The sequence below is a fragment of the Gadus chalcogrammus genome, chromosome 16 (genome assembly GCF_026213295.1).
Source record: "Gadus chalcogrammus isolate NIFS_2021 chromosome 16, NIFS_Gcha_1.0, whole genome shotgun sequence".
In the NCBI taxonomy this organism is placed as follows: Eukaryota; Metazoa; Chordata; class Actinopteri; order Gadiformes; family Gadidae; genus Gadus; species Gadus chalcogrammus.
The window spans coordinates 2,055,455-2,081,308 of NC_079427.1; the positions used below are offsets into that span (position 1 = coordinate 2,055,455).

At 49.4% G+C, this 25,854-nt stretch overlaps 4 protein-coding genes across 9 annotated transcripts in view; 2 read left to right on the plus strand and 2 right to left on the minus strand.

Moving 5' to 3' along the window:
- The window catches only part of LOC130405759 (uncharacterized), a 24,989-nt gene extending 17,226 nt beyond the window's left edge, over positions 1-7,763 (minus strand). For 3 of the 6 annotated variants that reach the window (XR_008904367.1, XM_056610949.1, XM_056610947.1), the window contains exons 1-11: positions 7,619-7,763; positions 6,435-6,479; positions 6,257-6,345; positions 5,821-5,994; positions 5,499-5,733; positions 5,192-5,365; positions 4,924-5,033; positions 4,651-4,750; positions 3,066-3,329; positions 980-1,258; positions 406-462 (exon numbers count right to left, since the gene is read on the minus strand). Coding sequence is in view for 5 of the 6 variants with exons in the window: in XM_056610949.1 (XP_056466924.1) it covers positions 406-462; positions 980-1,258; positions 3,066-3,329; positions 4,651-4,750; positions 4,924-5,033; positions 5,192-5,365; positions 5,499-5,733; positions 5,821-5,994; positions 6,257-6,345; positions 6,435-6,479; positions 7,619-7,625 (1,534 nt within the window). In the remaining variant the exon portion in view is untranslated. The remainder of the gene's footprint in view (positions 1-405; positions 463-979; positions 1,259-3,065; positions 3,330-4,650; positions 4,751-4,923; positions 5,034-5,191; positions 5,366-5,498; positions 5,734-5,820; positions 5,995-6,256; positions 6,346-6,434; positions 6,480-7,618) is intronic. The other 3 variants (XM_056610948.1, XM_056610951.1, XM_056610950.1) reach the window with 3 other exon arrangements.
- Positions 7,054-16,606, plus strand: rabgef1l (RAB guanine nucleotide exchange factor (GEF) 1, like). The gene is made up of 11 exons (XM_056610956.1): positions 7,054-7,174; positions 7,729-7,878; positions 8,085-9,279; positions 9,916-10,118; positions 10,314-10,480; positions 11,831-12,000; positions 13,123-13,204; positions 13,347-13,479; positions 15,011-15,102; positions 15,206-15,462; positions 16,179-16,606. The coding sequence occupies exons 4-11, from the start codon at positions 9,937-9,939 to the stop codon at positions 16,599-16,601; spliced, it is 1,506 nt and encodes a 501-aa protein (XP_056466931.1). The 5' UTR covers positions 7,054-7,174; positions 7,729-7,878; positions 8,085-9,279; positions 9,916-9,936; the 3' UTR covers positions 16,602-16,606.
- A 1,363-nt stretch (positions 16,607-17,969) lies between these two features.
- Positions 17,970-22,123, plus strand: LOC130405772 (high affinity immunoglobulin gamma Fc receptor I-like). Its single transcript, XM_056610971.1, has 6 exons — positions 17,970-18,925; positions 19,237-19,281; positions 19,557-19,826; positions 20,631-20,897; positions 21,054-21,324; positions 21,819-22,123. The coding sequence occupies exons 1-6, from the start codon at positions 18,901-18,903 to the stop codon at positions 21,823-21,825; spliced, it is 885 nt and encodes a 294-aa protein (XP_056466946.1). The 5' UTR covers positions 17,970-18,900; the 3' UTR covers positions 21,826-22,123.
- Positions 22,124-22,888: 765 nt separating this feature from the next.
- On the minus strand, positions 22,889-24,759 carry otol1b (otolin 1b). Its single transcript, XM_056610980.1, has 4 exons — positions 24,334-24,759; positions 24,170-24,241; positions 23,984-24,050; positions 22,889-23,907 (listed from the first exon to the last, which is right to left on the minus strand). Exons 1-4 carry the CDS (start codon positions 24,757-24,759, stop codon positions 23,021-23,023), a joined length of 1,452 nt encoding a protein of 483 aa, XP_056466955.1. The 3' UTR covers positions 22,889-23,020.
- Between the last annotated feature and the right edge of the window lie 1,095 nt (positions 24,760-25,854).

A 25,854-nucleotide genomic window follows, 5' to 3' on the forward strand; every position in this document is an offset into this window, starting at 1 on the left:
ATACGGAAGACCGGTAACCATAGCAACACGGTAAACAAACTTGGCAAAGCCCAATCCAGGTCTTACTGAAGGCCTTGAGTACCAATGTATAGAAATAAAGAATTTTTTTTTTTTTTATCATTATGCATTAACAAAGTAGAAAACTCTCGTAGCGGAAGAAAACGTACTTCCATCAGGTGTAAAAAATAAAGATAAATAATGCATCGGTAATACTGTTCACAACATTGGTCGTGCCATAAGCTTTTGGAATGGACTTGAAACGGAGACAAAACCTCTGCCCCCCCCCCCCCCTCCGCCCCCCCGTTCCTTGACTAGCTTGAGTAAGACATTTTCTGGGGGAAACACTGATCCTATCATTAACACCGATGAGCCAAGGAACACAGCAGCACTAAGTAAAACACCTACCCCTTGAAAGAAACGTTGGTTCCTTCGGCTTTACTAGCATCTTGTCGTCCCCATGTCCTAGGATATGAAAAAGGATTGTCAGTCTTTAGATGAATTTGGGGGCCCCAAGGGCATTAAGAGGCGCCCTGGACAGGACTTCCGAGCGGGGGACGGGGGGTATCACGTTGTCCAGTGTACTACAGTGAGTTTCAATACGCACTAACAATCCCCCGTCACCTCCCTTGTCCATTCCATTTGGGAACATGTTTGGTAAACATGTTTTATTACACTTGTTTCATATCATTTAATTAAGAGCGCCACCAGAGGGCGCCCCCAACACATTGCGCTGGCCCTGGCGCTCACAGTTTGTCGTTGCATTTTATTCATAACCAGTCGTTGTCTTGGGGCCCCAGGCCAGCTTGGGGCCCCAAGCGATTGCTTGGTTTGCTTGCCTTCTTGCGACGGGCCTGCCCGAGTGGACAATAATGAATCACTGGATCCCAGTGGATTAAAGGACAAAGAAGCTCCCCTCTTGTCAAAAACAAAGCTGATGGTGACCGTTTATTTAAAAAGTACATTCATGGTAACAACTCACCCACACCAGCAGGAGAAGAGATCAGACCCAGGGTGGAGCATAAGTCAGGGTCCCTTTTCTTCATACTGTCAATCATTATGTGACTTGCTCTCTCCCCTTTCCCGATCACCATTTTGATCAGACAACGTGCCATGTCTGCACTTGTTGTGAAGTCCTCCATCATATATTCAGTTTCCTCAGTACTGAACACGTGCTGCTGCCAAAGATCATTCAGGAGACCTTTGATAACTGAGGTTGTAACTATCGTCACAAATTCAGAACGGATCCTTTGAAGTTCCCCTGGAAGAGAAATCGAAAGGCATTGATTAATCTCTTCTTAACCTCTGTTAATATTAAACCGTCTGTCGTACCACCTTGTCCCCCACAACATATCTCATCAGTAAGATGTTTGTTTGCTAGACTTGGTATCATCAAAATATCCCACATTAAGTCCACTTTTCCACAATAATTAGTACTGTAGTATCTCGTTATATAGTTATACTCAGTCAAGTGAGATACGGTCGGTGAGGTGTTCTGTCTTGGGCCAGCTCGGTCAAACGTTGTCCGTTGTCTGTGCTCTTGATGAAGCCTTTATCAACAATGTTTGGGGGCCTACTACTGGTTTGCCCAATGTTTTAAATACAGGTAGGTAGGTATGTACTGCTAGGCATTTATAAGGTGTAAAACCAATCTGTACATTAGGGCTTTGACTCCGAACTTCGTTATTCGAATATCAAAGAATAAATCAAAATTCGAACAAATATTAGGCAGCCCATAATATTCAAACCTGTTATGGGCAGGCTAAGAGGGAGAGACGTCGGAGAACCCGACGCAGTCTATTCATAATATTGTAATGACCACGTAAGAGGCAGTGAATGAAGTATTGATTAGACAGCGATTTATTAGAAACCTAATAAACCGTTGGAACACGCAAGACCGGTAACCATAGCAATGCGGTAAACAAACTTCGAAGCCCAATCCAGGTCTTACTGAAGGCATTTAATTGTCAAAATATTATTAATAAATATTCGAATATATTAGAATATTAAACAAACAAACTTCGAATACGATTTTTGGGCAAAAGTCAAAGTCCTACTGTACACACCAGAAATAGTTAAAGGGATACTTCACCCATTTAGAACCGGCGTTCTATCATTATAAAATCGCTATTGTAATATAAATAAATATATAAATAAATATCAGTCTAAACCAGTCTCCCCTTGGCCCATTTTTTCTCATCTAATTTTCTCCCGAAATGACGTCAAATGACGCGTTTGACGTCATTTCGGGAGAAACCTCTTGTCCCGCTAGAAGGGCCGAGGACTACAACACACTTGGTGGCAAATTTTTCCACCAATAAGGAATGAAAGGGGGCGGGAGCTCGCGTACTGAGGGGGAATGAGGGGGACGGGAGACCGACAGGTGGGCGGGGCAGCGAGCGCAATGCAGTGGTAGTTGGAGGTTTTCTTACTTTGAGCCAGAGAGACAATGAAAACACTCTTTCTGCCTTTTTTCAGGCTAGTTTTTTTTTCACATTTATAATACATTGAATTATTTAATTCATAAAACCTTCATATTCCCACCGGTGAAGTATCTCTTTAATATTATAGTTTCACACCAACTGTAGTAGGCTGATTGTTTGTTAATAATTCTAAAAACAGTGTAACGTGTTGTATCCATCCAAAAGTAATGCATTACTGTAATGCATTACTTTTTGCTGAAACACGGTAATGCAAGGCATTACAAAAAAAATTATATATATATACATATATTTTACTCTCCGTATCAACAGTAGTTCTAGAACGGAGCGAAAAGACTACAACCAGCCTGCCTTTCCGTTTCCGGTCAACGAGTAATGAGGGTTCCACCAGAAATCAAATTAAACATGACAGAAACTGTATTTCACTACGATCCTTGATTTGGAACATCAACAAACACCACGAACCACTCGGTGAGTTGCACATTTCTGAAAACGAACGTTTAGGGTTGTTTTAAGGATCAATTTGTGAATACCCATAGCCAGCCATTGTGTAGCAGGCAGGGGCGATTCGATATGAGCCAAATACCCCGCCCACCCGCCTGTGTGTGTGTGGGTGAAGTACGTTACCGATTAATGACAGAGGAGTATTGTCCGGTAGGTCCTCCAGGTCTTTCAGACCTTCCAGCAGGTCCAGAGCTGTGGCCTCTCCTGGTGGTCTTCGGCGCTTCCACAGCACCAACATCTGCAGCTTCTGCATGGCCACAGATCTATGTTTTGCCTTGATGGCCTCCAGATCTTCTGTCTTCAGCCCCAGGTGGATGGCAGCCGGCTCCCACTCCTGTCCCAGCCTTTGGGCCACCTCCAGGAGCTGCTTATCGGACAGATCCGGCCCTGCGGAGCGGATTTTTGTAGAAGCCGACGGTAGCTCAGTTAAGCTCTGCTGGTATCGGCCTCCAGCTAGTTTTTTAGTGTTTTAATGATTGCATTTTATTATGTTTTATATTTGTTGAATGTTGCCAGACAAAATATGATGCATGCTTTATATCGGAGGGTTTCATTATAGACGTGTTTGAGCTATTCAGTTATAAGATTTTATTATAAAACATTTATTTAGTTTGTTTGCTTAATATATATATTTGCTTAAATAATATGCTGATTTGATATTTATTTGCTTGTTTGTATTATAAATTAAAGTTAATTGAAATGATGGGGCAGCTGTGGCGCACCGGGTGTCCAACCTATAGATAGAGGTAGGAGGGAATAGGTAAGACGGGCACTGGGAAGGGTCATGGTGTTTTCCCAGCTGTACCAGAGAGACCAAGGAGATGACCAGTAGCGTGCGGTTGCCCTTCATTCGGTGGGACAGAAACTACTGGCGCATGACCACACCCACAATTTATTTATATTTTTAACATGTATATTTTGAGCTACATTAAACATGTTATTGTGAGTAAGAATTAAGAATAAACTAATAGCCTAATGTTACTGCGCGGTTTTGAAGTGCCATCCGCAACACTTAATTCACAGCCTACATGAAGTACATATAGTGGACAATATTTAAGGTTTTGGGTGACATTATACAATTGGCTGTCTGGTGCAGTTATCGTAATATTTGATGTTCTTTTGTAAGACAAGGAATCAGAATGTATTGTTGGTGTAGATTTATCTTAATACTTAGTATTAATGACTCCTGACACGAATCACAGCACAAAAAACTGTCAATTTTCATGAAACTCTTCCTCTCATCCGGGCGCTTTCAGCGTTTTCTGTCAACACTCCTTCTCCGCCCCCTCGCTTGCCCCCCTCCTGCCAACCCCACTCCGTTGTGATTGGTTACCTTCCGGAAGAGCATGTTGCAGCATTACCACACACGGAAAATCTGGATTGTTCTACATAGATAAATCCCGGAAATTTTAACAAGTGAATCGCGAGATTTGCGACCGGCGCCCCTAGTGTTTAGCGGTCTGCACAGCCACCCCAGGCCCAGACAGTCAGCATTGCCCAATATCCCGAGCTAGCGGACCAATCAAATGGCGCCATCTTAGGAGGTTCACGTGTAGCGCTAATGGGTCATTATTGTGACTGCACCTTCAGCGATATTAGCTGTGGGATCAAGGTTTCAGTTTGTTTTCCCGACACCACTTTACGCTACAGTGTTGTAAAGTGTTGAAACCATTTCCCATCGGTCACCGAGGAGCCTGATTCTAAAGACCTGGGAAGAGGTAAAACATTCTGGTTAAGGTGCTTCGTTCTTTGACAGCCATCTGTCTTGTATCTGCTGAAGGTGGCTCATCTTCAAAACGCTTCAGGACCTGTGGGATGGAGAGCACACGCTAGGATGAAACAACCACATGCTGTTGGTCGAGGTCAGCTCTATCTGGATGGACGGTAATGTGAGGCTGTCCATCAAACAACCAGACATCCGCATGAGAGAAGGACACTCACTCCGCACACCAGCCTAACGAGAACGATCTGGGTGACTTGCCTTTCTGAAGAGTTCGTCGATGTGGTCCTTGTGTGCGTGGCGGTTGAAGATCTCCACAATGTGTTGGATTAAAAAAGAACCTTGGCTTTTTTGTCTATACGACACCGTGTCTGCAGAATAGAGTGAAAAGATAATTAGAAGTCGTTGATCAGAGAAGGGTGTTCATTTGCAAGTCCTGATTCCAACAGTTCCAGTTGTTTTGTATACTCAACCTATTCTGTAATGAAGACTAAACTTTATCAGCACAGACAAAAATAAATCAACTCACACAGAAGTGAAATAAAGTCTTTTTCTTTGTGCACCCTGTGAATAGCATCCTCCTCGATGTCTGCGTCCACTTCATCTGCCAGGTGAGGTGGGAGGGCCGCATCCACCTGCACTACCGGGGCCTGCTCTGGGACAGACCCAGGCCCATCGCAGACTATCGCAGAGCCATCATCCACTGGAAGAGAATACAGTGAACGGAGCAGACCAGTAATTCACTTAAGGTTTTCGGGAATCTTTTAAAACGAAATATGGTAAAACAGGTTTATGATTATGGTATGTTCAAATCGAAAAAGGAACCCCAAGCACACCTCCTCTGCAGGCTTGGATGATGATGACTTTGGGTTTGTTGAGCAGTTTTGGACAATGAGCCGAATCCAAGTGTTTGTAGATATTGTCAATGGGGAACTGGTCGGGGTCTCCATCGCAGTGATGGACGCCTAAAATGGCTCCCTTCACCCCATGGGACATGATGACCACAAAGACAGAGTCTGTCGCGGCCAGACGGGGGTCTTTAGAAAACCTTTTGACAGCCTCGTCCATCTCCTGTGCGAGAACATGGATCAGTCAACGACACTCATCGCAGGACCACAGATCACATGATACCTCATGTGTGAGTGAGGCCCAACGTACCGCTCCACTGAGGTCTCTGTGTTGCTCCACGTTGTATCCCAGTGAGATCAGCAGTTTGCTCATATCCTCCTCGTCTTTCTCAGCACCATCCCGATGATTCAAGTGGTCAAACCGCACATTGGTGATCAGCAGAGCCATGCGCGTCCTGTTGGCTGGGGCCATGATGGTGTATATCTGACCACATCATTCAATAGAAGAAAGGGAACAGGTGAATGACATATGACTGACACAGCATGCATTATCTTATCTGATCGTTTCATGCCTTGATAGTTCACATCAATTAATATGAGCCTATGCCGATCAGAACAACCCACCAGATAACCGTTTATGTTTGGCTAAAACACATGCATGAGGTCAATGTTAGAGGAATAACAAGATATGAATGAGGAGCAGCAACATGACGACGCAGCCTTTAAAGGGCAGAGGAAGGACTAACGTTGTCTCTGTCCTTCAGCTTCTCAGTCTTGAACTGCTCAGAGCTGAGGAGGAGTTCAGAGGTCCTGCCCTTCGTCTCTGTTGGGGAAACTCCCAGGAACAGAAAATAAAGATCACTCGTACAATTGCTGCAGTGTTTTACTTGACAAATTTGATCAGAATAACTGCATGCAAGTCACCTTTATACGATGCTTTAACCTCCTGAGATCCAGCCAAATGGTTTCCTGCTCGCATGTTAATTAAAGAAAAAACATCAGAGATTTATAAAATGTTTTATTTCTATATTTTATTTCATGTCTCTTATCGATGACATTTGAACATTACAGGGGAATATATATGTCTCACAACTGACGTTTGAAATAGAGCCAATTTAGTGAATACAATGTTGTGAATTAATAGCATTTAAAAAATCTTTCTTCATTCCTCAAGACTGAAGCCATCATTTATTCTCCTCAGGTCAGATCTGTTTGAGGTGCAGATATATTCAATTCAGCAGTCAATTCTGAAACAGTCGATTCATTGCAACGTTACTATAACACCAAAGACTTCCTCCAAATAATTGAATTGTCAAACTACAATTTAAAAAAAACATTACACTGCTGCTGTGATGTTCGGGTATTTAAATTATAATTATTTCCCACTTTCAAACAAAGTAGGGAGAATGGCTTTGGATATGCAGTCTAAAAAAATGTCCTGAAACGACAATAACTAATGGTTGGATCCCAGGAGATGAAAGGATAAAGAAGCCGTTGCTCTGGTTCGTGTTAGGCCTTTATCAAAATAAAGTGGGCAGGGCTTATCTTGTCATGCCAGATGTCAAGTGGACTGGGATTAATTCCCTGCGGGTCTTCCTTCTTATATCCATATTACCAAAGATATTTTATTACTGTCCTTCTCAACACTCTGATCTCACTAAAAGGTAAGCAGCACGAAACAGCAATATCGACGAGATGCGCTATGCATAGAGAAGAAAGAATACCGACGTTGAATTTGCAACGACGCGCCTGCAACACACACACACACCCTGTATAGTGTTGTGGAATTGGACAAACTTGTCACGAAATCAGTTTGAAAGTGAGCGAACTCCTGATACCAGACAGTGAAGAGATAAACATGAACTACAGGAGTCACTGCAGTAGTCTACAGAACACAAGGACAGTGAATCTGAACTCCACATGTAGTAATGTTCAATAACACAGACCGACAACTACAGCAGGCCCTCAACAGAACTCTGACCACACTGCCCGATCCCAATATCCTGCTTCTAAAAAGAAGAGGCGCGTATCGCAGCATATGGGTAACGTCACACCAACTAGTAAAAAAATCCCAAAGGTAGGCCTACTTTAAGACAAACTCGGCTTACCTGCCATACTTTGTAGTACGCGTAGGCTACGTGAAATCGTTCGGATGCAATATGAACCAATATCCTCTACTTTCGTTCATACGATTAACTTGAACTTCTCTATCTTGCAGGGGTGGGGTGAGCTGCCCCTTCCCGTGACGTCATTCCCCGTCTGTTGCAGAGCGGTTCTGTTCTCTTGCGGCTGTGCTGTCTCTGTGCTCGTGGTCAGAACAGTCTCATTAATAATGAATGCACAGAGAAGGATGCACAAATGTATTTTGGTAAATGTAGGCTAATATAAATCCATAAATATATGAATTAACTAAATGTTTGCAATTTTCATCAAAAATGTATTTAGATGTTGTTACATTTATATACAAACTGTTAAACTTGAATTAACAAGACGCTTTTCTTTTGTGAAGTTGTTTGCATTTGTGCGTCATTGGTCTGTATTTATATGTGGCTCTCTTATATTGTTTCCTTTGAGTGCGACCAGCGCCCCCCAGCAGATGGCGACCGCCTCCATGGCCTCCTTCAGCATCCTCTATTCTCATAAGATCCCTCCTGACTCCGGAACACAGCGGACATCCTCTGTTCTCCATGAGATCCGTCTCTCCGGACTCGGAGCTAAACCCCGTCCGTTCACTCAGTCCACTGGCACCAAGACACGGGAAACTTCTCCTTGATGCTGCCGCTTAATTTGCTTAGCTTCAGATATCTTTACATTTTCGTATGCAGTAGGCCTACTGAACACCTTTCTCCCTCTCCCCCTCCCTCTCCCTAACTCACTCCGAGCGCATACTACACACACTGACACTGGCTCCGCTACGGCTACGCAATGAGATAGGCTACACTTGGCCTACTCTTACAACACCATGAATATATTAGACTTATTCTTTCATTCAAAAAGTTCATGGTTTTTCTTATGATGATTTTAATTTTTTTACACTTTCTGCACAGTGAGTTTGCGTGATCTCTTTAGGTGTCTGCACCGACCTCTGTTTGTCACACTGGGAATTATGCTATTTGGTCTGACATAAAAGTTCTTCCTTTTCTGGGACATTAAAAAGGGCGCTGTCGGAACACTATCTATTCATTAATGATGAATAGATTTATCTTCATGCCAATATGGCAATATGCAAAGGCGCCATTCCAATAAGAACTCTCTGACTCTGTTCTTCAGATATAAACTCGTCTGAGCTCTTAGTTCAGACGTGTTAGTTCTGGACTCTTAGTTCAGATACGTTTTAGTGTCTATTGTAGGTCGCTTTGGATAAAAGCGTCTGCTAAATGCCCTAAATATAAATGTAAATTATGTTCATGGCCTCAATCCCAGATCTAAGCCATCAACAGATATCGAGGAAGGAACCATCTGGTTGCAAACCTTTAAAACATCCAAATCACAGAATTTGGAAGAGCTAAAATTCAATAAAGTTGCATATTTTAGATTATTTTGAAAACCCTATTTGACCAAAAGAAAAAACACGGTACTCCTCCGATCCTCTAGGTGGCAACCCCAAACACGCTCCCATCCAGCGAAGGAAGAAAACCTGACACATACCACCATACACACAAAATGGCTGGGAAGCAGCGATAGCCAACTAGTCCAAGCTAAAGCAAACTCCAGCCGCCCGGAGCTCCAGCGGAAGAGGTCTTTGACGTTGACATGCTGCACGTCTCCGGTAAGAACACACGTCGTACCCCGCAGCGCCTGTCCTGGTCCTGGGGGTCTCATCCCCAGACCCCGACGCTGGACGAGCCGCAGGACGCGCCGCCGATGTCAACACACTGATCCGATTTGCCCTTTTGACAGTGTCTCTGATCGTGAAGTAGGTAGTTTATTACAGCCAGCGGCCAAGGTGTGACTTTTGGACTGTAACCCAGAGGACAACGTCCAGACCAGGGAGAGACCATGTCTTTATAATGATACGTGAGACCAGAGAGAGACCGTATAATGATACGTCCTTGTGGGAGTCAGCTGAGTTCTGAGAAGACGAGTCAGGACACATAGTTGAAGCTCCTGTGTTGATAACTTAACTGAAAGTTCGCATTGTGTTAAACGGGTCCACCATAGGAGGCGTCACTAGGTTGTGTCTTCGGTCCTTTTAATACCTCAGGTCCATTCTGTTCGATATCAAGTTGTCAACATTACTGTGTTACTGTTCACATCACTTGTTACTGGATTAGTGTTAACCTGTTACTGGATGCTTTCCGCTTGTAATGGCATGACATGTTACACGATTATAACTCATTGAGCCCCGATTCCGCCGCAGAAAGTTTTTAATTATCAATGATCTTGTTTTTCATTCTCCCGTCAGAAATCCTAGCAAAACGAAGGCATGACGACGCAGCGGTTTGAACGCAGTGGCATCCACCTGGACCAATCGGAACTGCTGTGCACCAAAGGATGTGGGTTCTACGGCAACGCAGCGTGGAGAGGCCTGTGTTCAAAATGCTGGAGAGACGAGAACCAGAAAGACAAACAGACTCAGATTCAGGAAGACTGGGCCCTTGCAGAGAGGTTTGCAAACATGTACTGGTGTGTGTGTGTGTGTGTGTGTGTGTGTGTGTGTGTGTGTGTGTGTGTGTGTGTGTGTGTGTGTGTGTGTGTGTGTGTGTGTGTGTGTGTGTGTGTGTGTCGTATCTCTCGTTTCTCAGTGTTTATATCCTGACCTGTATGAGATGGTTTGGTGTTTTGCTCTGGACTTGTGCCCAGGTTGCAGAAAGAGGAGGAGGTGGCCTACGCCAGCACCCACCAGACGGGCCCGACGCAGCCTCCCGCCTCGGGCAGGCGGGAGGAAAAGAAACCCAAGGAAAAGGCCAGTAAAGTCAAAACGGTCGCAAAACTGTTCAGCACCTCCACAAAGACACCGCCCAAAAAAGGTAGGTCCTTGTTGTTTTGTCTTGTCTGCCTAAAGCCGAGTTGTTCGTCCATTCAATGGTTTATGATATTGTTTATTGATTTATCAAGGCCCACTGTGGATCATCTTGTAACTCGCATCATGAGGACTGTTTCCTCTTTACTGTCTTCTTTTTTTTTTTAAACAAAATAAATGTTTGATTTATTTATCGAACAAACGATCTTCGCCTCACGGAGACTTAAAGGGGACCTATCATACCACCAGGTGCGAGCGTGATAAGCCGTTAGAAGCCGTTTTGGAAATGTGCAGCCTCTGACATCACAGGTGGACGTGTCGACCTAGACGTGTGACGGTTAGAAGAGCAACGTTTGCTACGGTCCACTGGGTAGGCTGGTAGGCTGATCTAGCCAGCACACATCTAGGTGGACACGCCCACCTGTGAGGTCAGAAGAGGCACATTTTAATTGTGTGATGTACTTGTCACTGCCAGCAACCATTTAAATGCGTCTGAACGTCAATGATTTGGGCTAGGCTAGTTATTGGTCATTCGAAATAAAGCCCTCCTCCAAGTGAGGGGCGCCGGCCGCGTTGAAGTCAATGTAAGCTCGCTAACTTTTTGCTGTCTATCAAGCAGAGACAGCTTTTCATTGGCGCAAGAAAATTCGCCCTCGGGTCGCACCAGTGTGCGCCCCAGGCCAATGGTATCACTTTTCTTTTTTGTTATCACCACATGATTGGACAATTCAGCGGATCAATCAAATATTCTAACTCCCTCAGCAGCATTCGCGCAACACAACTACGTGTAGAGAAGAGATAGATCGCTAACTAGCAGAGAGTTGTAAGCACTTTCCACCCTTTTCAGTGGAGGAATTGGACTCCCCAAGCAATGTTATACTTAAAAGGAGCAAGTAAGTTACATATTAATTTAGTCTTTCGGCCTGTAGCATATAAACAAAATGAAGCAACTGTCCCATATTTCTGACTGCATTTGAAGTAGACATTGAGACTCACAAAAAATGGATGCTTTAGGAAAGTGATCATGATTTGTCTCAATATCAGAATAACAACAATTTGTCTAATAGCCATGGCTGGTGGAATGGCAGTGAAGTAGGTCTGTATATGCAGTGTAAGCTTGTCCAGGCCCTGCAAGTCAGGATGTAGGCTATGAATCTGAATGAATAGTAGGTAATAGGTAGTGGCCATCCCCAAAATGCACCAAAATACAGGGAATCAAATCTATTCAATTCAATTTTTTTTATGGGGGGTGTTCCACATTTTTGATCACAAGCTGCCACTGCTCCCCTTTATTTGGTGACGAGTGTCGCATAAAAGTCTGAACAGGTGACGTGTTCATCCCGCGCTCTGTCTTCAGATCACATCTCGGGGGAGGCGACGCCCGGCTCCTCGGGGGGTCCCCGCCATGGCCCCCCGGACCCCGACCAAGCCACGCGGGACTTCATCGACTTCCTGAAGCCCCTGAGACCGGGCCGCGAGATCTTCAAGCAGTGCCGAGCGTTCACGGAGAGCATGTTCTACAAGAGGGTGAGGGGCGTTCACCGACAGCATGTTCTACAAGATGGGGAGGCGTGGCCAGGGGGGTGTGACCAGGGGTGTGTGGCCAGGGGTGTGTGACCAGGGGGGCGTGGCCAGGGGGGGCAACGATATATCGCTGTCGTTACATTAAGGATGTTCATAGAACCAAGTGCCAAACACTAACAATCACTAGGTTAACCCATTCCCTTTGAAACAACGATAGCTAGGGTAAGAGGCTACACAACTAAGTACTATGACTAAGTACGACATACAATTGTGTGTACATTAAGTGCCAGGACTTACCACATGCAGTAAGTAGGAGGAGTGGGAGGGGGGTAAGGCTATGCAGAGTCCAGGTGAACCGGGACCAGGTGAGTCTTGAGTCTTTTGCTGAAGCAGGTGACCCAGGATCGCCTGCCCGGCTGCAGGTCTTGGGGATGGAGCGTCGCATCTTTTTGTTGGAGACGCTCTTTATAATGCGGGCAACGAACTCCCGACAGCTGCAAACGAACGGCTTCCTTTGTGTTGTGGCAACCCGGCCCCAGGAATGTCTCTCACGTCAGAAATACCACACTCTAAGATGCGTTCAAAGCCCGGTGGGGCGTTTATTCATTAATGAGAAAAGTAAACTGCGGGGTCGGTACCCAACGCAGAAAACAAAAATCATACAAGTGACTCCGTGAGCCACGCTGCCGTCCAGGGAATTGTCTGGGCCGTGCCGTGTCGGCGCACGTCGTCCTGGTACGCGCCGCCGGGGAAATCCGTTAGATCCAGCAGTCTGCTTGGCCGTATCGGGTCCTGGGGTTACTCTCGTCCGCTCTGTCTCCCGGTTCCCCTCTCTGGGAAGACAAACAGCTCTTTAAAGGGAGCCTCACCCTCCGTCGCAGGTGTTCTCCATTCTGCTGATTGGCGTTACGCAATGGATGCTCTTTGGCTCCGCCTGGTGGATGTCGGCGGTATACGCCCTCCACCACCTCTCCCTCGGGCCGCCTGGCCGGAGGGTTTGGGGCCGGGTTGCCACAATGTGCGAGGTTCTGTGTCTCACTGGGTGCCTGCAAATATCCTCGTTTTATTATTGATGTGTCGTGCATTGTGAGTGAATTCAAGATTCCTTTTTTCTCGTTGTTCAAGGAACTGGGTGTTGAGGAGCTCTCTGAATGTGTCCAGGATTTCTACCAGAAACTTTCTGACTACCTGCACACTCAGTTCAAAGGTACTGCATTTATGAGTAACACACGCACGCACGCACGCACGCACGCACGCACGCACGCACGCACGCACAGTGCACACACGTGTGTGTGTGTGTTTCTGTAAAATAGTTTTTGTTTACGTGTGTGTGTGTCTGTAACCTCCAGGTTCGTCGGAGCAGGTGGAGAGTGTGATGGACGAGGTGGAGCGCTACATGATGAGCCGTCTCTACGAGGGCGTCTTCTGCCCCGAGTCCACCGACGACGAGGACAAAGACCTGGCCATCCAGAAGAGGATCAGGTAGGAGGCAACGGGAACGCTCCTAGAGGGACAGGGCGGGCTCCTCCTCCTCCTCCTCATCCTGCTCCTCCTCTTCCTCCTCCCCCTCCTCCTCCTCCTCCTCCTCCTCCTCCTCCTCCTCATCCTGCTCCTCCTGCTCCTTCTCCTTCTCCTCCTCCTTCTGCTCCTCCTCCTCCTCCTCCTCCTCCTCCTCCTCCCCCCCCTCCTCCTCTTCCTCCTCCCCCTCCTCCTCTTCCTCCTCCTCCTGCTTCTCCTCCTCCTTCTGCTCCTCCTCCTCCTCCTCTTCCTCCTCCTCCTTATAGACCCCCAGGGCGGGCTCCTCCTCCTCCTCATCCTGCTCCTCCTCCTCCTCCTCCTCTTCCTCCTCCCCCTCCTCCTCCTCCTCCTCCTCCTGCTTCTCCTCCTCCTTCTGCTCCTCCTCCTCCTCCTCCTCCTCCTCCCCCTCCTCCACTTCCTCCTCCTCCTTATAGTCCCCCAGGGCGGGCTTCCTCCTCCTCCTCTTCCTCCTCCTCCTCCTCCTCCTCCTCTTCCTCCTCCTCCTCCCTATAGGCCCTCAGGGCGGGCTGGCTCCTCCTCCTCTTCCTCCTCCCCGTCCTCCTCCTCCTCCCTATAGGCCCTCAGGGCGGGCTGGCTCCTCCTCCTCTTCCTCTTCCTCCTCCTCCTCTTCCTCCTCCTCCTCCCTATAGGCCCTCAGGGCGGGCTGGCTCTTCCTCCGCCTCCTCTTCCTCCTCCCCGTCCTCTTCCTCCTCCTCCTCCCTATAGGCCCTCAGGGCGGGCTGGCTCTTCCTCCTCCTCCTCTTCCTCTTCCTCCTCCTCCTCTTCCTCCTCCTCCCTATAGGCCCTCAGGGTGGGTTGGCTCCGCTGACCTTTCGACCCCCGTTTTGCAAAGGTCAGGTCAGCGGTCGGGTCTGTTGGGAAACACGGAATGCGGAAGTGGCACCAAAGCGAGGGATTCTCTGGCGCTCTGCCAGCGAGGTGCAAGACCATCGCACCTCGCTGGCAGAGGCTGCAGGCCTGGCATTCGTTTGGATTTGGATTTATTGAAATGATGACTAATACCTTGAGCTGATCAACTCCCTCCCTCTTGTGCTCCGTTTGTAAAATGGAGGGATGTGAACCGGTCTTCACACTGGGCTCCCTGCATCTGAAGGGTCCAAACCGGGTCCACAGGCCACCAGAAAACTAGTTACTGACCAGATTACTAGTCATCGCACCAGATAAATAGTTACCTCGCCGGATAACTACGGTAGTTACCTCACCGGATAACTAGTTACTTCGCCGGATAACTAGTTAGCTCACCAGATAACTAGTTAGCTCACCAGATAACTAGTTACCTCACCAGATAACTAGTTACCTGACCAGTTAGACATGCCACATGGAGGCGATCCCCATGTCCCTTCGGGGCCTCCATACTCTTTAAGGGGAGTGGTTTATAGCTCCAGGTTTTTGATTGGTTGGAAAACCAACATGGCGGCCCCCCCGAGCCGGAGTGTCTTGTGACCCCCGCCTGTGACCCCCCCTCCCCCCCCAGGGCATTGCACTGGGTCACCATGGAGATGCTGTGCGTCCCCGTGGACGAGGAGATTCCCGAGGTGTCGGACAGCGTGGTCAAAGCCATCACAGGTAGGTCCCGCCGTGGGCGTGTCCTAACTCGCCGTGGGCGTGTCCTAACTCGCCCGCCGCCAGGCCCCGCCCCCTCTCACGCGCCCCGCCGCCCGTTTTGCAGACGTGATCGAGATGGACTCCCGGCGCGTCCCGCAGCAGAAGCTGGCCTGCATCACGCGCTGCAGTAAGCACATCTTCAGCGCCATCCGGGCCACCAAGGGGGAGCCGGCGTCGGCCGACGACTTCCTGCCCGCGCTCATCTACACGGTGCTGAAGGCCAACCCGCCGCGGCTGCAGTCCAACATCCAGTACGTCACGCGCTTCTGCAGCCCCAGCCGCATCATGAGCGGAGAGGACGGATACTACTTCACCAACCTGGTGAGGGGGGTGGGGGGGGGGGGGGGGGGAGGGAGGGGGGGGGGATACTACTTCACCAACCTGGTGAGGGGGGTGGGGGGGGGGGGGGGGGGGGAGGGGGGGGAGGGAGGACGGATACTACTTCACCAACCTGGTGAGGGGGGTGGGGGGGGGGGGGGGGGGGAGGGGGGGGAGGGAGGACGGATACTACTTCACCAACCTGGTGAGGGGGGTGGGGGGGGGGGGGAGGGAGGACGGATACTACTTCACCAACCTGGTGAGGGGGGTGGGGGGGGGAGGGAGGGAGGGAGGGGGGGAGGGAGGGGGGATACTACTTCACCAACCTGGTGAGGGGGGTGGGGGGGGAGGGAGGGAGGGAGGGGGGGGAGGGAGGGGGGATACTACTTCACCAACCTGGTGAGGGGGGGTGGGGGGGGGGGGTGGGGGGGGAGGGGGGGGGGGGAGTGAGTGAAGTGTGGGGGAGAGTAGGGGCGAGTGGAGACCATATAGAGAGAGAGACACACACACCTACACACACAGACAGAGAGACACTGTGTGGTTCAGCAATAGGACCCACTGACCCTCCTCCCCCTCCTCCACCCCCTCCTCCTCCCCCCCCCCCTCCTCCACCCTCTCCTCCTCCTCCTCCTCCTCCTCCTCCCCCTCCCCTCCTCCTCCTCCCCTCCCCTCCTCCTCCTCACCCTCCTCCCTCCTCCCCCTCCCCCCCCTCTCTCCAGTGCTGCGCTGTGGCCTTCATCGAGAAGCTGGACGGCCGCTCCCTCAACATGAGCTCCGAGGACTTTGAGCTCCACATGTCGGGCCAGACCCCGGCCCCCCCGCGGCCCCCAGCCCCCCCCCCCTCACTGCAGCAGGTCCAGAGCGGCCTGGACCTGCTGACCGGGCTGGGGGTCCGCCAGGAGCGCGTCATGGAGGGGGCCCGCCGGCTGGAGAGCGACCTCATCGACTGGAGCCAGGACGTGGAGCACAGGGTGCACGGCGCCCTGGGGGGGCCCCCCCTGGAGGCCGAGGGCCCGCCCCCGGAGACCGAGGGTCCGCCCCCGACGACCGAGGCCCCGCCCGCACCGTCGGCCATCGACGCCGACAACGTGGAGAACGACCTCCTGCCACCGCCGCTGCTGCCACAGCTGTTTGCCGGGTGATGGGGCCCCGCCTGCCCGCCCCCCTCGCCCGCCCCCCTCGCCCCCCCCCCCGCCCGGTGTCCTAGCATCCCCCAGGGGCCCCGGTCCCCTTCACCACACTCCAGAGCAGGCTCCACTCCGCGGGACTTCAGAGCCGGGGGTCCTGGTGCTCCCTCCCCTGCAGAGCAGCGCTCCGTGCTACCGCAGCATCACTCCAGACGGACGCTGGGGGCCCTCTGGAGGGTTCTCTGGGGGCCCCTCCGGGGGCCCCTCTGGAGGGTTCTCTGGGGGCCCTCTGGAGGGTTCTCTGGGGGCCCTCTGTAGAGTTCTTTGGGGGCCCTCTGTATAGTTCTCTGGGGCCCCTCTGTAGAGTTCTCTGGGGGCCCTCTGTAGAGTTCTCTGGGGCCCCACTGTAGGGGTCTCTGTAGGGTTCTTTGGGGGCCCTCTGTAGGGGTCTCTGTAGGGTTCTCTGGGGGCCCCTCTTTGAGGCTCTCTGTGGGGCCCCTCAGTGGGGGCCCTTCCGTCCCCTCGCACGTTTAGCTTCCATAGAGATGACGCTGATATTAGGCCACTTTAGAATCATAACAACAAAAAAGAAAATGAACGACAAGAGTATAATACTAATGAGGTGTCATACTAGTTTCTATGAAATGATGTGTGATGTGCATCATTGCACCTAACACTCCGCAGATAGGTAGTTCTTCCCACTCAGACTCCACCAGAATATGTAGAAATGAAGTGTGTGTGTGTGTGTGTGTGTGTGTGTGTGTGTGTGTGTGTGTGTGTGTGTGTGTGTGTGTGTGTGTGTGTGTGTGTGTGTGTGTGTGTGTGTGTGTGTGTGTGTGTGTGTGTGTGTGTGTGTGGGAGGGGGGGGGGGGGGGGGGGATTCGCATGGACGTTTTGCATTGGTAATCCATCTGCAGAAGATCTACAAGTGTTGTGTAGATAGACGTGTGCGTCTTTTTGTTCTGCGACACTACTGCTTTCAATAGCGGCGTTTAGGGAAGCGATCTTTTTCTAAGCAATGGCGGTTACGAAATGTTCCGGGTGCAATAAGATCCATTCTTCTGTGCATGTCCTCTTTAAGACGGGCCACGTTAATGCTTTTAATGAACTGGGATTGATTTGGGTGTTCCTCGCCCTTCCCTTTATTTATTTGTCATGGCAGGGAGATATCGTTTTACTTCATTGACTTCTCTGTCTGAGCTTTTAAATGATTGGCTGAGGAGTCAGAAACATGGGTTCATGGTCCTGTAGTTTTATTCAATTTATTCTTTTTTTTGTCTCATTTTTAACTGTGTGTGTGTGTGTGTGTGTGTGTGTGTGTGTGTGTGTGTGTGTGTGTGTGTGTGTGTGTGTGTGTGTGTGTGTGTGTGTGTGTGTGTGTGTGTGTGTGTGGATAATTATATATAAATCAAAACAATAACCATCAATGCATTTTCCAGCTTTGTACACAACAGCACTTTGACGAGGCCGTCTGAGTCGGTGTGTTGGTGAGAGGCCTTCAGGCTCTGTTGGGGGGACGGCATGGGGATTTGATCATTTGTTTTAGGACTCTATTTTAACCTATCTATTATTCAAAGACCTCAAACCGTTTGGTTAATTTGTAAACGGGGCGGGGTCGCGTTGGAGGAGGAATGCTGATGTGTGCCGTCAGGGCACCGATATTGATCGATCGAGTCATCTCATTGTATGCACTAACATTGATCAGGTATTGGGAAGTAAAAAAAATCTAACCATGTAGGTTTGGTGTTGTTTAACAATGAGCTATGTAATACAAACTATTTTATTTAAATAAGTTATTGAAGAAACAGTGTTTTACGACCATTCATGAGCTTGTTTCATTAAGATAGAATAATAATAAAAAGTCAAAATGTTCTGACGGTTTGATCCCTGCTTATATTCCTTTTTAATTCCCTTAGTGTTGCTATTGTCTACCATCATGTATGATGTGAGTATCATGCATTAAAGCATATATATGATATAAAAAAGGGTATGCCTGCTTGCTGTGGTGGCGGTTTGAAGGCTTTTCTAAACGGTGGATAGTAATGAATAAGTAGAAAACCGTTACAATATGGAGCTAATGAACTGGGTTCGCAGGGAAATGGGGATCTCTGAAAGCGAAGTGAATCCTCACACATAACTCCGGCTTCTCCTGACCTAAAGTGGACCTTAGCAACGGCTTAATTTCAGTGCCAACCGGTTTTGTAAGAGGACATCCTGGGGGATTTGTGGAGAAAGAACACAAACTTTCAGTTCCCGTTTGCTTTATAAAAGAGAAGAGAAGTTTGAATCAAGGTCTTCTGGACGAACGGACGAGATGGATAGGCCCCTTTGTCTCCTCGGTGAGTCCCTCCTGTGTGTGTGTGTGTGTGTGTGTGTGTGTGTGTGTGTGTGTGTGTGTGTGTGAGAGAGAGAATATGTTTATAAATGTTTGTTTATAATATATATATATATATATATATGAGTAAAAAAAAAAAAACGTGATAAAGAAATTAGCGCCGTTAAAATTGGTTTGCGTTAACGCCGTTAATAACGCGTTTAACTGACAGAACTAATATATATATACGTGTGTGTGTGTGTGTGCGCGTCTTTAAACTGCAGACAACGTGTAACCTATGCCTATGTTTCTTATTCTTCGATGGCTCTGTTTCAGTTGTTTCAACGCTACTGACCGTGCTTCGTTCAGAAAAAGTGGGTGGTATGTATTAAATACTTTCCAAAAAATTCAAACTCAAATTGACACTTATTGCATTCATCTTCCAGCGGGTTAATCAATGGCATCGTGGCAGATGATCAACTGACTGACTAAAACGCTGTCACACCTAGGGGCGTTTTCGGGTTGGCGCGAACACTCCTCCTGTCTCGGTCTTAGATTGTTGTAGCTTAGCCGACGTACAACATGTTTACATCCTATAACAGTCTAAAGCCAAGGGAAAAGGCATGATAACACCTCTTTAACATTTTTCACTGTAGAAGAATTCAAAGCCACGCTGACCAACATGGGCCCTTCCACCATATTCCACGGGGAGTCCATCCGCCTGACATGCGATGTCACTGACCCCCGGTCCACGTGGGAACACGTGTGGTTTCGGGACGACAAGCGGCTGGATCAGCGCGGGGAGCTGACCATCCTCTCCGCGGTCGTCGGGGACGCTGGGAATTACACCTGCAGGGGGGAGAGGAGGGGGGCAGTGGGGATCATTTACACCCCCAAGAGCCTGCAACACAGAATCTCGATCGGCAGTGAGTGCGGCGTTTGTCCTGCCAATAGACCACTGAAGAATAAGTCCCGCCTCCGAGGCTCCCGGTTCCCTCGGTCAAATGTCCATGGAAAATAACATGAGGTTTAGAATGATCGTATAACAAACTACACATTTTTTCCATTTAGTTTCGACTTGGATTTTTGATTGTCGGTGCCGTTAAAGTAGTATTAAAAATCGTTTACTACTTTAACTAGGCTACATAAACATTTGACCGAGGGAATCGGAGCCTCGGAGGCGGGACTTATTCTTCAGAGCTCTATGTTCTTTCACAACGCTTAGTAAGCCAATAGAAGCAATGAGCTTGACTCCAAAAAGGACGTGACTCTTTAATTAGTTGGACCATTTACTTGTAAAAAGGGAATAATGCAAACAAAAGGCATGAAATCCAAATAAGGGTCAAAACACGTTGCTGCTTCGTAGGCTTCTAGCTCTGTGTTAACCGTGCATGATGTCCCGACATTTGACATCATGACTCGAACTCGGAACGAAGCCTGATGGGTCCATGATATTATGCAATCTTAATAATAATCATATAGAATACAAAACAATGACAAATATGCAAATTAGACATTCATTAAATTTGTCTCTTTCCTTTCCGGCCCCCCTGGAACGAATACTAATTACAAACGTAAATATTTACATAGCGCCATATACTTTTCAAAAGGTTAAACTAATCAACTTAAATGTTTTCACAGAAACCTTCACAAATCATCACAACGATGTCCACACACCATTTAATCCTCCCGGTGTTAATCAGAGTGTCATGTCCCCTCCCGTCCTCTAGTGGGCGATGTCCTGCTGACGGTGAGACAGCCCGTCCTGTTGGGGGCGACCCTGGACGCCCAGTGTCGGGTGCGGGGCACGCCCATGCTGACCGAGGTGAATCTGTACAAAGACGATGTCTTGGTGTCAAGTCGAACTGACGGGATGGCAGATTTCACCCTTCCTAACGTCAACCTCACGTATCAGGGCACATACCATTGTTTGGCCGGTTGGTTTGATGGACAGCAAAACCATGCCAAATCTCTAGGCAATCCGGTGACTGTCGAAGGTGAGCTGATCTATACTTTCCAATGACGATGTTTATTGGTGAACTAATCTAAATATGCTGACTCGTTGGTTAACTGTACAGTGAACTGCTGATGATACTGATTTTCTGAACTTGGAATAATCAACATTTCCTCCACCTTTTCTCCCCGTTTCTTAGAGGTTGTTTCTAAGCCCATTTTGTTTTTGGATGTGAACGCCAACACTAAGCCCCAAGACATGACTCTCAACTGCACGTTCACCTTCACCAAACCGGATCCGGCCGCTGAAGTTCACGTCTACTTCTACAGAGACGAGACGAAACTTGTAGGAATCGCCCGGTCTCAGAAGAGACCGAGGCTGGTGGTCCTGGCGAAGGAGGGCGCGTACCGCTGCAGGGCCCGGGTCCCCTCGCTGAACCTCGACAAGTGGAGCGAGCCGAGGGAATACAGGTGATCCTCATCAATATCCATCCGTTATAATTACCATAACGTGAGCGTAACAGGAAGGTGAACCGTTGTAGCAGACGATCCTCATGGTTTGCCTTGGATCTGCGGCGGCATGAGGCTCAGGAGTTAGAGCGGGTTGGCTCATAACCGGAAGATGGCGAGTCGATCCCCGGCGCCGGTCCCCGGAGTGTCGAGGTGTCTCTGAGCAAGGCACCTCAGCCTACCTGCTCCCGACGAGCTGGCTGTCGCCTTGCATGGTCGTCACCGCCGTCGGGGTGTGAATGTGTGCGTTAATGGGTGAATGTCCGGCGCTATTGTAAGCGCTTCGAGTGGCCACTGGTTAGAAAAGTGGTACATGAATGCAGCCCATTGACCTTCTGTTAGGAGACATGTTGAGTGAGCGGCCCACACTTGACCCGCGGTCATGGATTCTGTGTCTTTATCCTGAATTTGCATTCATCGATTTGCTCATATCCCTATTTTTGTCTCTGGTTCAGACCCTGAGCCGCGCACCCATCCCTGCTGGAGCCCTCTCCCCACGAAGGGAGCCCCTTCTGAGGGAATCCTCTTCTGAGGGGAGCCTCTGGCTGTCTGAGACGGGATCCTCTGCAATAATCATTTAGCCGATATGAAATCAAGTACAATAATGACTAATGAACACTGAATCCCTTTTATTTTATTTTTTTATTGTTTTTCAAGTTTTCAAGAAATTATGTAACAACTTAAATGACATGTGCTTTCTGAATCAAATAAACAAATACCCTTTTTGGCAAAACAAAATATGGCTAAAAACAATTTTACTATTAGGAATATAGGAAAAATATAAAGATTTATAATGATTAACAGGTACTTTGATTTTTATATAAACTATGAAACACCTGTTTTACAACCCTTTAATATTTAAAAGTGATTACATATTGTTATGTAGTTGGAGTTACAGAGAAGGACAAACTTGGTTTGGAAGAGTTTTAGAACAAAATCATCATTCTCTTACTGTTTACCCGTCGTATATCCTAGCTATACTTGCTAGATCTTAATTGCGTAACATTACAATGAAATATGAATATATATATCAATAAATATATATATAAATAGTAGCTGTTTGTTTGCAATGTAGGAATAGAACAGTTCGATTGAGAGATTAGAGGCAGATGTGCTAATACCGAGAAAGTTATGGAAACGCCCTGGGTCCAAAAAGTGAAGTGAAACTTCAGTTACAATGTGGTGTCATGGTGTTGAAATAGAGAATGGAAGAGTAAATATGTCCGGTTCATAAGTGTTGCAAATAGTGTTGGTTAAATTCAGCCATAAGATTGAGTAAGATCAAAACCCAACATTGGCTGGCTTTAAGCGTTGTGATGTCCCATGACAGTGGATGAACTGTCTGTAGACGTAGGTTCTGTAGTTCTGCAGGTAGTTCAACAAACAAATGTAGGCCTCATCAGCAGATATAAGGCAGCAGTAGCTCAGGTGGTGTACGTCGTCTGATTCCTGGTTTGAATCCTCAGCTCCTTCAGGCAAAAGGTGTTCAGGTGTCCATGAGCAAGGTACCTTAAAACCAGCTCTACACAAGCACCGCTCACGCCAGCTGTCGGCGCCCCTGACTGACTCCACCCTCTGTGTGAACGAGAGGCTTCAATTGCCGTCGCTTTTAAACGCAGTCCGTTTACGGAGTCAGGCCAGGGCTGATCGTCGAATATCACGCTTCGTCCGAGTACAGCAGGAACCCAGAGAATACGCTGTCGTCTTCACTGCTGGCGTAAGCTCCGTTCCAGTCCCTGAGGGTCTCCAGCCACACCCGGTCTCCGGCCGCCAGCCGCAGCAGCAGCAGCGTGGACGCCTGGTCGATGTCCTGACCCTGGACGGAGTCTCGTGTCCGGACCCGCCGCGAGCCGTTCACCACGAGGGCCGCCCGCAGTGGCTTGTTCCGCACGGTGATGTGGTAGGAGAAGACGTAGACCCCGGCGTGGACACAGGTGAAGCTGTGGGAGGAGGCGTTGTACTGGCCTTCCTCGTTGTAGAAGACCTTGTCGAAGCGGATCGGGGAACCAGACGGCGGGAAGGATTTGCTCGGCATGATGCCCACGCTGAAGGCCGAGCGCTTTTGGGGAAGCCCCGCCCCCTTGGCGCCTTTCAGCCCGCGGTGGCCCCGCTCGCCCCGCATGCCGTGGTAACCGCGGTCCCCCTTTGGACCGAAAAGGCCTCTTAGTCCTGGGCTTCCCTGGGGCCCTTTCACCCCAGGTTCCCCGTGAGGTCCAGGGGGCCCCGGGTCTCCCCGGACCCCTGGCTGACCCGGGGGGCCATACTTGCCGTTCAATCCAGGATGACCCATTCCGCCCGGAATACCAGGATGTCCAGGCTCCCCGCGGACCCCTGTGTTACCTCTCTCCCCAAAGGTGCCACACTCCCCCCTGTCGCCTTTGTCTCCCTTGGGGCCCGTCTCCCCAGCCAGTCCCGGAGGTCCGGTCGGACCCTCGGCCCCTGGTTCTCCCTTGTCAGCCGTCCCATTGAGGCCGGGCTCCCCTTTGTCTCCGGGGCTGCCCTGAAACCCAACTTCTCCGTTCCGGCCGTCAGAACCACCTTCACCTGCGGGGACAGGGACTCTGGCTCAGGTTACCACACGTCTTGCAAAGGAAGCATTTACTACCCTCAAAATGAATACCTTTCTCTCCAGGTTTTCCAGGAATTCCCGGTGACCCCGCCAATCCAACGTTTCCTCGATCACCTTTAGCGAGAAACAACAAATTAACCATTGGTTCCACTCAGAGGGATTACCGTATCAGTATAATACCGTCACTACTACTACTACTACTCCTAGTACTACTCCTACTCCTACTACTGAATCATATTTACCCTTGTCCCCTTTCAATCCCACAGTGCCTTTGAGACCCTGCGGTCCTGGTAAGCCAGTGGGCCCTGGCTCTGCTCGGTCTGGCCCTGCTAATAGAATAGGTTGTGGGTTATTTGCATCGTATTATTTATTTGTGTAACCCGGGCTCCGTCCAGTCCGACAACGACCGTACCTGCCAGACCCCTGTCCCCCTTCGGGCCCCTGGGTCCCCTCTCAGGCGGGCAGCACTCGCAGAAGTTGAAGTAACACTCGTTGTAATCTAGTGTGTAGTTCTCATTCCCAGCGCTGGGGGGGCGAGTGCCCTCCATGTGGTGGTCGGGGACCACGTCTCTGGGATAGGGGGTCCGTTCTGCGGCGGCCGGCGCCGGGGGCTCCGCTGCACGCGTGGGCTTACTCTCCGGGGCCTTCAGCGGGGTCTTTGGGGAGCCGGGGGTCCGAGGGCTGTGTGCGGTGGCTGGGGGGGCGGGGGGCTTCTTGGTGTAGTGGTGCTTGGGCTTCGCTGTGGTCTTGGCCTGGAAGCAAGGAGCCATGACGAGGGCCACCGCAACCACCGCGAAAAGCACCGAGTGACAGCTGACGATCCTCATGGTTACCTGGGATCTGTTCGGAGATATGTTTAGTAGGCAGGCAGTTTCACAGTTCACAGTTCAGTGTCTTTAACCTGAATCAACATAAAGCGATTCGCTTTTCATCCAGTACGTGTTTCTTTACAGAGCACTTTAAAAACGCCTGACTCCTGAAAAAGGCCAGTAAGACACCAAAAAGTACGGACAACTCTGAAACACCATCGTTGGTGCGTACGAAACCCTCTTCAATCATCTACGACACACTTGAACCCCGATCTGATGTTATTTGATAACCAGGAGCCCTTACCCTGTTTTGCGTGCCTGGTCCTTTCATTTATCCTTCTCTCTAGCAGTGGCTGGAGATACGAGCAAGTGCCCCGTCTCTCGCTGATGTCCCCGCCAGCGTCCGAGGGACAACGGCCACCCCCACCAATCAGAGTATCTGTCCGGGCATGGGGGAGGTCTGAAACCCAACTACATGCTAATCTACGGCACACTGGAGCCAACCCAAGCAGAACCGCTGTTCTGTGCCCTGTTCTCTGTAACCCTCTTGTGTAGAAAGGTGCTTTTGTGACAGGGGATACAGCGCCGGCCAGAAGCGGTCCCCCTCCCCCGATATGGGCCGGACCAGGACCAAAGGACGCGGGGCGGCGGGTCACATGATACGGGAGCTACTCCTCTGACATCCCCCCCTCCCCCCCCCCCCCCGCCCCGCTCCGGCTAGAGCTGGACAGGAGCCGAGCTGGACACCTTAACAGCCCTGCTGTGATGGTGAACCCCGTCGTTCTCCGCTCACCCTGTTATGAGTGTTAAAGTGCGACATCCCAGCTGGCGCCCTGCGTTGTCTCCGGGCGCCGTCCGCGACGTCGGACCACAGCGTCTATCCACCGCTGGAAACCACTTCATTAAAAAGTGGGCCTGTAAATGAGATGACTGCACCGGGAAACTCTATCATCGCCATCTTCTTGGTGGACGTCCAAGAGAGAGCCTGATAATCTCCTCACTCAACAGTTGGTAAACCTGAGCTTTTGTGCAAAAAGGAAACAGCTTATCTCCCTTTTCTCTGGTGCAGTGGAAGTGCCCGCCTGACCACTGGGGTTCACTGACTCCTTCGAC